This window comes from Pieris brassicae, chromosome 12 (assembly GCF_905147105.1).
Source record: "Pieris brassicae chromosome 12, ilPieBrab1.1, whole genome shotgun sequence".
Lineage (NCBI taxonomy): Eukaryota > Metazoa > Arthropoda > Insecta > Lepidoptera > Pieridae > Pieris > Pieris brassicae.
The window spans coordinates 10,211,170-10,223,862 of NC_059676.1; the positions used below are offsets into that span (position 1 = coordinate 10,211,170).

The 12,693-nt window shown below is 38.9% G+C and overlaps 1 protein-coding gene across 1 annotated transcript; it reads left to right on the forward strand.

Moving 5' to 3' along the window:
• Positions 1 to 7,872: 7,872 nt before the first annotated feature.
• Positions 7,873 to 12,574, forward strand: LOC123717557 (esterase FE4-like). Its single transcript, XM_045673618.1, has 4 exons — positions 7,873 to 8,140; positions 8,245 to 8,381; positions 9,731 to 10,995; positions 11,343 to 12,574. Exons 1-4 carry the CDS (start codon positions 8,074 to 8,076, stop codon positions 11,509 to 11,511), a joined length of 1,638 nt encoding a protein of 545 aa, XP_045529574.1. The 5' UTR covers positions 7,873 to 8,073; the 3' UTR covers positions 11,512 to 12,574.
• The last annotated feature ends 119 nt before the right edge of the window (positions 12,575 to 12,693 follow it).

Genomic DNA, 12,693 nt, shown 5'->3' on the forward strand with positions numbered 1-12,693 from the left:
TCCGGTTGCTTAGGAAGACAGTTACGATAAAAGTTTATCGTTCATAAAAAAGAAATTGGCGATTGAAAAGAGTGGCGGAGAGTTTATTGCCAGTTCTTCTCTTCCGTTCTACCCCCTTGATTTGAGGACTGGCAGTAAATGTAAAATTAGATGTTTGTTCTTCTCTTCCATTCTACCCCCTTGATTTGAGAAATGGCATTAAATATAAAATTAGAAGCATTTAATGTATATTTATTTTCTTGACGTTCATATGTGTACATTGTGTTATCTATATGAATAAATTATTTTTGATTTTGACTTTAAAATGAACTAAAGTTATTCCAAGTTATACAGTTATATATATATATATATATATAGTGAGTATTTAGTTCTTTACATAAATTTAGCCTGAGGCGAAAGTCAATGTTTTTTGGAAGGATGCATCCGATACTACTACATTTAATTGCTGATACAACCATACTTATCAAATTTCACCCTTTAAAAATGCGCATCTTTTTTTATCTAATTTTGCAAATGAGGCCTATGCCTCTCTCATCCGCTTTGACCCTGCGTATTCCAGTTCTCTAGACACTTTAGTTCGCTAGTTAGTGGCAGTAAATGTAAAATTAGAAGCATTTAATGTTTATATCTTTTTTTTTTGATGTTCATAAGTGTACATTGTGTTAGGTATATATAGGTATTGTTGCACTATCGTTTCGGGTAATTTGTAATAGCCTCTGTACTATCTTGAGTAAGTTTGATGCCTTGGGATGTAACTTCATATACATTTTTCTATATTTATTGATACGCCTTACTTGTCGGGGTGTTCAAGCACTTTAGTTAATGTATTTCTTTTGAGTTTAAATATATTAAGAGGTCTTCAATGTAAGCAAGTTCTATGTTATCGAGGTACTTAATGTCTTAATTCTATGTCCAGAATGGCGTACGCTAAATACCATGCATTTGAATTCAAATAGTCCAAATGATGTACTTTGGTCGCGGCGTTTGCTTTTTGTTTGAGATTCAATAGTTGGCCATTTTAAGTCTGCTATGGAGTAGTATTTTTTCGGGTAGCTGATAAGCAAAATCTTGGATGTGATATCAACCGGGTATAGTCAAGGCGTTCATTTTTGTTTTTTACAACATGCAGAAGGGTCCATGGGCTACTTGACTGCTTATATATTCGATCTCCATCATTCAAATGGGAGTTTAGTGGGCTTGTATTTGTCAGAGTATATCGGTGTAGTCGGTCGGTGTGTCGTCTGGATACAGTGAGTTAAATTATGTTAACATAAGACAACACATGCCGGTGTTTTCATTGACAGTGATCAAAGAATGTTAGGATTTCTTAATTAATTGCTTGTGTGTGTATTGTATTGAGGTTCAGTTTAGTTTAAACCTCTTCGTAGGCCGTGAATGATCCATTATTCTATCGCCATATGTTCGTAAATTCGTACTAAAGTGTAATTGCAATCGTGTGGTTGGTAGCAATTGCTATATTTTTTCGTTAGGACCGATGTATCCGCTCACTTTACGACAAGGAATTCTTTGGCTTTAATATCTAAATCGTCGGCGCCTGTCATGCTTTCTTCAGGTTTGTAAAATGCAGCAAGTTGCTTGTTTATATCTGTAGCGTGAGTGATTGCGTTGATTTGAATTTGAACGATGTAGGTCGCGACTTCGATAACCTTGTTGAGAGGTTTTTAGCTATGTTAAATAATAGCTTAGCGATGTGGCTTTATATTTAATTTATTTGGAGGCTAAGGGCCTTTTGAATATTAGAACCCTGGGGTGGGTGATATTGGGTATCAAGAAATTCCTGCGGATCTTTGGAAGTTCAAAGTTCTCTATCTTTGTGTCCGCCATAGTGGCTAGTGTAGGCTTGATTCGCTACTTACTAAGGGATGCCTTAGTAGGCTTTGTTTGTGATGTCCTAGCTGTAGTCCACTCGATAGCTTTTGGATTTGGTTATGCTCTGATTCTTGTTAAGCAAATAATAATCTGGTCTTCAGACCGTTGCATTTTTTTGTGGCTGGAGGATTCAGTTAATACAATCTGCTGGAGGTCGCAATGGACAATAAATGGGATGGCTGAATAAAATTTCTGCTCGCCCCTTGGCTTGCTTGCAGCGGGTGCGACTTGGCAGCGAACCACAAAAGTGGTCGCGACCACGATCCGCGTGATCCTCGCACACCGCGTCGATATGCTCATGTTGGTTTTTTTTTTTTTTTTATAAAATAGGGGGCAAACGAGCAGGAGGCTCACCTGATGTTAAGTGATACCGCCGCCCATGGACACTCTCAATGCCAGAGGGCTCGCGAGTGCGTTGCCGGCCTTTTAAGAATTTGTACGCTCTTTTCTTGAAGGACCCTAAGTCGAATTGGTTCGGAAATACTTCAGTGGGCAGCTGGTTCCACATAGCGGTGGTGCGCGGCAAAAATTGCCTTGAAAAAGCTCAGTCGTGGAACGGCGGACGTCGAGGTGATACGGGTGGAATTTTATATTCTGCCTCGACGTCCGATGATGAAACTCAGCTGCAGGTATTAATCCGAATAACTCCTCTGAACACTCTCCATGGTAAATGCCGTAGAAGATGCAGAGTGACCCCACATCTCTACGCAACGCCAAAGGATCGAGCCGCTCGGAGAGGGATTGGTCATTGACGATTCGAACCGCTCTTCGTTGGATACGGTCAAGTGGAAGGAGCTGGTACTGGGGAGCCCCCGCCCAGAGGTGAGAACAGTATTCCATGTGGGGCCGTATTTGTGCTTTATAGAGTTGCAAGCGGTGGCCCGGAGTGAAGTACCGTCTCGCCTTGCTGAGCACACCAAGCTTTTTGGAGGCTAATTTAGCCTTTCCCTCCAAATGACCGCGAAACTGAACGTCGTTCGATATGTCAACGCCAAGTATTCCGATGCTGGCTGTGGCTTCAAGAAGAGTGTTTTCGAAAAGAGGAGTAGCGACAAAGGGTATTTTTTTCGCGGAAAACGCGCAAACTTGTGTCTTCTTGGGGTTAAATTGGACTAGGTTTAGTCTACTCCAGTCCGAGACTCCACGTAGTAGAGTTTCGACTTCAGACACAAGTTTGTTCCGGTACTCATCGACAACTGCCCGAGAAATAACTGCCCGGCCAGTGTAAAGAGTATCCCCAGTGCTGTCGTCCGCATAGCAATGAATGTTGCTAAGTTGCAACATGTCATTGATATGCAGAAGAAACAGGGTCGGGGATAGAACACAGCCTTGTGGGACCCCAGCATTCACGGGTTTAAGGTCGGAACATGCTCCGTCGACGACGACCTTGATGCTCCGATCGGCCAGAAAGCTGGAGATCCAGTCGCATAATTTCTCGGGAAGCCCGTAGGCTGGAAGCTTCGAGAGCAGTGCTCTGTGCCACACCCGATCGAAGGCTTTCGCTATGTCCAAACTAACCGCTAGCGCCTCCCCCTTGGACTCAATTGCCTCTGCCCATCTATGTGTAAGGTGTACTAGAAGGTCACCAGCCGAACGACCACGACGAAAGCCGTACTGATAATCGCTAATTAGCTGGTGGCCCTCTAGATACCTCAAGAGCTGGCCATTAATAATGGATTCCATTATTTTGGAGAACAAGGAGGTTATAGCTATTGGACGATAGTTGGACGGATCAGAGCGATCGCCTTTTTTAGGGATCGGATGTATCGAAGCGGTCTTCCAGCACTTCGGGACAGTGCCGAGCGAGTACAGGTACCGGAATAGGCGCGTCAGGACCGGAGCCAACTCAGGAGCACAAGTACGCAGCACAATTGGAGGGATACCATCCGGCCCGCTCGACTTATGAATGTCTGAGAAAGATAGTGCCTTGCGAACAGCACGTTGCCGGAATGTGATTTCCGGCATTGAATAATCACACCGCGAAATCGTCGGTGGTGATCCCCCTCGGTCATCCAAAGTCGAGTTGGACGCGAAGAGACAGCCCAAGAGGTCGGCCTTCTCCTTCGCAGTGTGGGCGAGCGAGTCATCCTCCCTGTGCAGCGGTGGAATGGATGGCTGACAAAAATTCCCTTGTACAGCTTTGGCGAGAGACCAGAAGGCTCGAGTCCCCGAAGGGAGTTGGGCCAATCTCTCGCCAAATCTGGCGATGTGCTCTGACTTTGCCTTAGCGATTTCCCGTTTGAAGGACCTGGAGGCTGAGTTATATGCTTTTTTATGTTCGCTGGTATTGGCATCACGAGATATCGCCGCTTCCGCCCATGCATTAAAGCATTCTCGCTTTCGACGCGATGCTGCCTTGCAAGAACGCTTAAACCAGGGCTGTGACTTGCCACCGATCGGCACCGCAGAAAATGGAATAAAGAGTTCCATGCCCTGCAGAACCACTTCGGCGACAGAGGCAGCAACGAAATCTGGAGCTTCCGACGAAAAGCACATAGGCCCCCAAGGGTAGGACGCAAAGAAAGACCGCATCCCATCCCAATCTGCTGACCGATAGTGCCAAATACGGCGACAACCCGAAAAACGGGGCCGAGGAGGGCGCGTAGTAGACACAGTACTCCGGACCACACAATGATCCGATGAACCCAATGACGGGTCAACAGAGACTTGATAGGTCTCCGGATGTGAGGTCAGCAGAAGGTCCAACAAAGAGGGTTTATGACCATCCACATCTGGTATTCGCGTAATCGCAGGGACCATTTGTGACAGGTCGTAAGCTAAAGCAAAGTCGTGAAAGGATCTTCCCGCGTGATCGGTGGTTTCCGAGCCGAGCCAATCGGCATGGTGAGCGTTAAAATCGCCAAGTATCACGATTTCAGCGGTAGGAATCCCTTCGAGCAGGGAATCTGTAGCCATTTGGATGTGCTCAATGAGTCGGTCAGTTTCGGTATTTCCGCTATGGGACCTATACAGGCATGCGTAGAATCGCGGATGGTCATCGCAGTCTACGCGCAGCCAGAGGCTAGATAGGTCCCTTCCTTCAAGCGACCCGAGGCGACGAGAACAGATATCCTCTCTGACGTACACGCAAACTCCCGCCCGCGGCACAAATGAATGTTCCAATTTGTACCCCGGGTAGGAGAGGTAGGAAGTATCAGCCGGGGAGGATATCTGAGTCTCAGTAAGGAAGAATAAAGCCGGCTTCGCAGTTTCGAGGTGAAAGTGAACCGCGTTAAGATTAGAGTTGAGCCCCCTAACATTGGTAAAGTCCACTGAGAGCGTGGAAGGGGATGCCTTCGGTAAATTCTTCCGTTTGCCCCGAGATCGAAACCTATAGTTTTTAGCGCAGTTTTTGCCCACCCCAGAATACGAAGGGCAGCCTGTGCATCCACCACCGAATACTGATTGTTCCGATGATGGAAGCTCAGAGGGGGATTCTCCACAGTGGAAACGTGTGGTACCCCCCTGGGGTAATCTCTGTTTAAACTGCATCTTCATATTCTGGGGGGGGGGGGGGGGAATTGATGGGCTCCGGGAGTCTCACTCACCGCACGAAACGCGAGTACAATAAGATGAACCTACTGCATCACTTCACGCCGGTTTTCTGTGAGATAGTGGTACTGCCCCGGTCGTGCATGCCCGTTTGGCTGAAGCCCGAAAGCAACAGCATGGCACTCCCACTAGGATGTTGGTATTGGAGTCAGGATGCTTCTCAGTCTTGAATCATGAGAGTCTTTATATTATTATTTTTTTTATGAAATACAATTATTTATTAAGTACATATCATATCACATATATTTTTTACAGTATACATGACTAACTACATGACAATTACGGTAAGCATATGCAATTTTACAAAAAATATTTATTCAGACTTAACGCCTGCGCAAATATTACGCCAAAACACCATCGCGGTAACATTGCTGTCACCCACCTCAGGCGCTTGAAGATTCTTCATACAAATCTGTCTACTATCACACGATCATTGTACAATTCACATCCTTTTTGGAATTATATTAATTTATTAAGTATCTGGGCATTTAATTTACACCATCCATCCGCTAAAGGTAGAACATATTATATTACACTTCCAACTACTTACTGATTTTAGTTTTTACTTTTAAATACTGTTCTGTATTTGCCGATTTCTCAAATTGTGTAAGAACTTCACTTGGCTGGAGTTGAGCCATTCACACAATGAATGCAAGGTGTCGAATAAAAATCTTTAAATTCTTTTGCGTTGCGAATGGATTCTATATAACGCTACAATATGACTTCGAACTAGAACGTTATAAGCCTAAAATATATTCAAAATTTTATTAGATTAAACGATACATACAATATTTCGCTGTGAGCCAAATCTGGAGAATACGGTTGCATAAAGACGTTTCAGCCAACATAATAAGTGTATAGTTATGGTTTTGCAATTAAAATACTACGTCATGTTTTGCCAACATTTTAATCCAAACTATGTTCAGAAACTTCCCCGATAAGAATCACTTTTCAGGTAAATAAATATTCTCCAACGAAAACTGCTGTTTTATTTACTACCACGATTACCGAAGAGCGTTAATATTAAGATTCTTAGACTTGTTATAAAATAGTTATTTAGCAAACAATTTCAACATCCTCTTTACTCAGTACTGTTTTCGTTTTTTTTAAATAATAATAATTTATTGCTAGAATATGGTACAAAAAGGTGGTACAATAGTAATTTCGCATATTCCGCCTCACACAATGGCACGCAAATTTGTCTTTAATGTAGTTTTACATTATTAGTCATATGAATTGGTCAATTCTTATATTATTTGTATCGTACATATGATATCAAATTTTATTAAATTTATTTCAGCTACAGTGTCTCACGCAAATAATAATTTATTGAATAATATTTCTTTTTCAAAAGTAATGCACCAAGTCGATGTTTAAAAACTCTAGTCGGAAGATCTTTTAATTATTTTGGTAAGTTATTGTAAACCTTAATAGCCATACAACATATGTTTTCCCTAAACAGTTCCAGATTGATTTAAGGCACAGCCAATTTCTCTCTAAGTCTACTTCTTACTTCGACTTCTACATTCGGCTTAAAAACATGTATGTTTCTATGCACGAATAAGGCCATTTCTAAAATATAAATACAGGAATTTTGATCTTAAATAAGTTCAGACATTGATTAAATAAGTTCAGACATACTTGATTAATAAAATCAAGACAGTTCGCTCCACAAATAGCTCTAATACATTTCTTTTGAGCCTTAAATACCCAATTAACTTCGACTGAATTTCCCCAAAGTATAATTCCATATCTAAGTATAGATGAAACATATGCGTGATTAGCAGCCAATACCGTATCATGGTTAACTGTTTCTCTTAGTAAAGTAGGTATGTTGACACTGTTATGAAGAGATATACTACCTGTTACTATAGATTTTATCTATTATATGTTGAAATATCTAAATGTTATTAAACTTACTTATTTTCTGGACACAAAAAAAAACTCCCCGATTTCTAGAACTTTCCAGAACATACCTACTGTTTTATGAGTATATCTATACTAGAGTTAATCTATATAATAATAGGATTAATTACTGTTTCATGCACCTGAAAATTTGTTAATTGTGCTATGGCGTCCATCATTTGACACATAGCTAAACCATTGCTTTACTGTAATGCTTTGCTTTGGGTTGTGTTAGTGGTGAGCAAAAATAATACAATATTAAAAGACACCTTATTAAGTGTTTAGAGAGTTTAAAAACTTTCGTTTGTCAAAATCCTATATCCATTCTGACATACGGGAGTAATACTTAGCACCAAGTTTCGATTTTAGCGAACCTGTGCGAAGTTATCTTTTTGGTTCGAGATAATTTAACATAAATACTTTTTAAATCGATACAACTCCACCGTTTGTAGCGACATCTACAATATGCCGCTCTGATGTCATCATAGTTTTCGTGGGCAGTACAAAACCAATCAGCCACTGGGGTGTTCAGGCCAGTCAATAATTCGACTCTCTTTACTTTAGATAACACAGCTGATTTTCGACACATTTGTATCACTTTAAAATATAAAATTAAGTCTGCGGTAAAGTAAATATTTTTGGACATACTACCTCAAACAGATATGTATAATGTTCGTTATATTATATATTTGATAAGTTTCACTCGACTAACTTCGGTTACATAAGATGTATCGAGATATGCTTAAGTGTTTAATGAGGAAAATGATTGTTAACCCCATGAAATTTTATCACAGTGAGTATAGTTTATATTAAAGATATTGTTTTGGCTAATGTGGTTATTACGTTATTACTTCTAGGTGATATTCAGTATTATATATACGATTTCCTTTTTCTTAGATAAGTCCGTCTGCCATGTGACAGTACACCAGGGTAAGATGAGAGGTAAAGTGTGCAGTACTCCGTGTGGTAAACAGTACTACAGCTTCGAAGGTATACCCTACGCTAAGCCACCTTTGGGGCCCCTCAGGTTCAGAGTAAGTAGTCCATCCTTTTGGGGCCACTAAACGGAGTGTGTTATTTAATACATTATCAGTAATGAAAATTCACTTCGTCGTTCGTCGTCTTAACAATAAAATATACGACTTTTCCGAATTTAAAATTAAGTCTCATCCCAAGTTTTTTTGTCCGCGTTAAGTAAAAACGCAGTGTATAATTAAAATTAATAATAATATTGTTTAATTTATATTATCAGACCTTTATCTCGGGTAGGCAGAGACCACGTCCACTTGCTACGGTCCAGACATACCTCTCTCGCTTCATCCACCTTCATGACATATGCGATTCTCGTAGGTTATGGGTACTTTTGGCTTTTCCCTTCTCTAGCTTCTCCTACTCAATCCGACTTTACTATTAACGGTTGTCTTGTTATCCCTTCCTCATTCATCCGTTGTAAATGGCCAAACCACATAAGCATTTCTTTCGTTTCCTTCATCGCGTCCTCTTGTAACCCACACTGTTTACGTCTTTCAACATTACGTATCCTATAACGCAGTGTAACACACATGCTATTGTACTTTCATTCTTTTTCTACCACACTCAACATTCACTCCCCCATATACGGCCAGTCGGGCCTCGTTTGAGATTTCTTGGCTTGATTTTCTATATTATCGCTACACGTTTCAGCCTAAGTACACTTGTTCCCCCCTTTTTCCATCTATCAAAATGTTTATATTTACTCCTATTTCAAATACCTCAGATTTTGTTTTTCCTATATTCACTTTTATCCTTTTGCCGTTCAAAGCGTTTTTATAACTACGAAACTAACAGTTTCTACAATACCGACACCAAAGACACGTGTCACAACAAGTATCACTAGGCGCAGCTACCACAGCTGGCCCATTTTTAATCTCCGTTCATTATCTTTCATACCTTTCAGCCAAGAGCCAATTAATAGGTTGAATAGCCACGGCAACATTATCCTTTATCGATAGGAAACCAACCCGTGCAGACTTCGTTAGTTCTGACGCATGCCGTAGAATCAGTATTTATGTATTTATTCCAATGCTTCAATCAACTGGCCACTCACCCCGTACATAGACAACGCTGACCGTAATTAGTTCCTTGCCTCGTAAGCCTTTTTAAAATCTATAAAGAAAAGAAATGAGCTGATTGAAGCTCCACGTTCCCTTTCTAATTCCTGCTTTTACTTTTATCACTCTGTACATATACCTTCGCATAATTTTTGACAACGCTATTCATGCTTATTCTGTAGTAATATTAACAATCTTCTTGTGACCCTTTTCTTCAAATCATGGGACCACGACAGATCGTACAGTGTTCCCTGTTTTAAAATAAGTGAATTAATATCAAAACTTATTTACAGGATCCTCGTAAATTTGATAACTGGCCTGGAGTACTTGACGCGACGAAACCTGGAAATAAACCCGTGCAAATAAATCCCTGTAACAAATCTATAGAAGGTTCAGAAGACTGCTTATTTCTAAATGTATACACCCCAACATTGCCTGATGAACAAAAACAAAATCTTCCCGTACTATTTTTTGTATTTGGCGGTAATTTATACAGGGGATGCGGACACATATATCGTCCAGATTACTTAATACGGCATGACGTCATTCTAGTCACAATTAACTATCGTCTCAATATTTTTGGTTTTCTTAACCTTGAAACACCAGAAGTGCCTGGTAATGCCGGTTGTAAAGATGTCGCAATAGCCCTAAGATGGGTAAAACAAAACATAGAACATTTTAATGGGGATTCAAACAATATAACAGGAATGGGTGAAAGTGTAGGCGCAGCTATAACTACATTATTATTGATTTCAAAGATGACTCAAGGTATATTTAAAAGAATAATTGGTTTATCAACAACTGTATCTGACAAAATGATTGGCGATAATCCTCTGGAAAAAGCAAAAGATATTGCTTCAAATTTAGGAAATAACATAAATAGCTCTGAAGAAATGGATAATTTGTTCCGGAACTCTTCTCCTGAAGATTTGTCTAAGGCTTTAATGAAATCAGTTTCTCGTGTAAATAAATATGATAAACACAGCTTTTTACAGGCAGCAGTTGAAAAGAAATACGATAATGTAGAACCATTTTTGGATGAGTATCCTCTACAGGCTTTAAGAACTAATAATTATACTAAAGTTCCAGCACTTATGACTATGGCTACCCATGAATCAGCATACTTTATAACTCCTCCATCCGGACAATTTAAATTTAACAAAGATATATTGAAATTCGTACCGACTCCTGCATTAGAAGATAAGGATGCTGAGCAATTAATGGATATGGAGAAACAACTAAAAGAATTGTACTTTCAAGATAAAGAAATCGGTCCTTCAACACTAGTCCAATATTTAGATCTAGTTTCAGATTTGTATGTTACCAGAGACATAATCTACGCAGCAGAATTATTTTCTAGAAACGACGATTTCTATTTTTGCAGATTTGGATACGATAACTCGCGTTTCATGAAAGTTTTTGGTATAAAAGGCGCTACACATAGCGATATATTACAATTTCTATTTTACACAGAGAAGAGAAGAAACACTTTTAATGAACAAGATATGAAACTTGTTGATATGTTGACTGAGGCGTTGTGTAACTTCGCCAAAACTGGGTAAGTCTTTATTAATCACTAAATACTAGAAGAAACGGGTCTACATCTGTCCTATAAAGTTTAAAAACACCGAATGAAGGTGAAGGTCGAAGGAAGAAGGTATTTACCCTTTTATTGTGATTCATTGAGCGTTTAATAATTATGTTGGATTTAATAACAGTCTTGAATATGCAGCAAAAACTGTCAAGTTCATTGTTTAAACAATATTTTTGTTCATAAAGCAGCGTCAGTTGCTGTACATATTCTTGTTAAATACAAATTTATTTTAATTACATAATTAAATATATAAAATCTATAGGCACGAATATTCATTCCTTCTTGTTTTCATGTATTTTTTTTCTTTTCAGAAAACCAACGTGGAGAGGGCAGAAAATATCGTGGCCATATTATAAGAGACATGAAAGAATATGTTTAAATATTGAAGACAGAATAAGCTGTGTCTCATTACCCGAATATGAGAGGTATACAAAACTAATTAATATACTTAAACAAAAGCCGAAGATACGACAACATTAACAAGACAATCTTGTACTAACAATAATTTTTAGTTTACACATATTCAATTAAGGAATAATAAAAGATATTTGAGTGTCGGATTTAAATCTCTGAAATTACGCATAAAACATTCATTTATTTATTAAGACTTCGTTGCATTACAATATAAACTGGCCTTATCGATCCAGGCTTTCCAGCGATCTCTTCCAGGCAACCACTGTGAGAAGAGAAAACATGCGTATTAAATTAAATTAAATAGTTTATATCGAAATTAATTGATTAAAAATTACATTGAGTTTATGTTATTATATTAGTACACGACCTCCGACGGATTGAAGGCCTCCAAATTATTCCATTTGCCTCTGCTTTGCTACTATATTACTTTACCCGCCATTTCTTTAATTTAAAAAAAATCGAAAATCCAAGTACAAAGTTGGCCATTATTTATTCAGCTGTAATTAATTATTCATTAGCGTACATTTAAAACTGTTTTAATTCATGTATTGTTCTCTCGCCTTTTTGGTGTCAATGTCAAATAGAATAGGTTAGTATAATAGTAACAATATATTTTTATACTCAAATTTTGTTGAGTCACAGACATAATATTTTGAACAAGGCTGTCAAGTTTAACGGCGACGGGACAGCTAACTTATGTAAACATATCCTTGTCATAATATTTTTGACATACGAGGATGTTTTTAGCATTAGCCCTAAATTCAATGATAGTTCTAGACAAAATTCTATATTGTTTTGACATACGAGACTCATATTTAGCCTTGTGGTCGTTCAAGTATTACGTAAGCACTATAGGGGGGAGTTTTTTTTGATTTGGTGGTTACTTTGCATTTAAATCGCAGTAAATCTGCTTACGTAACTTGAACGGCCCCCTTAGCCCTAAATACGAGGTCAAGTATAGACAAAATGCTATATTGTTTTGACATATATGATATACCGTCTACGGAGCGGATATCATAACCGTTATAATTATATACTTTTTTCTCATTTTATTAACGTAATTTTTTTATAAATGTTTTTACATCTGGCTGTTATAGATAGGAAACCGTTGTCTTTTGATTAAATAAAAACAAATTGTGGTTGGTGGTTGCTTTGTTTTTACATTTCCAATCAATGCTAACATATCACTGCGATGATGTTATAGCATAAACGCGGTATCAGTTATTCCGACCAAGGATCTATAGATCT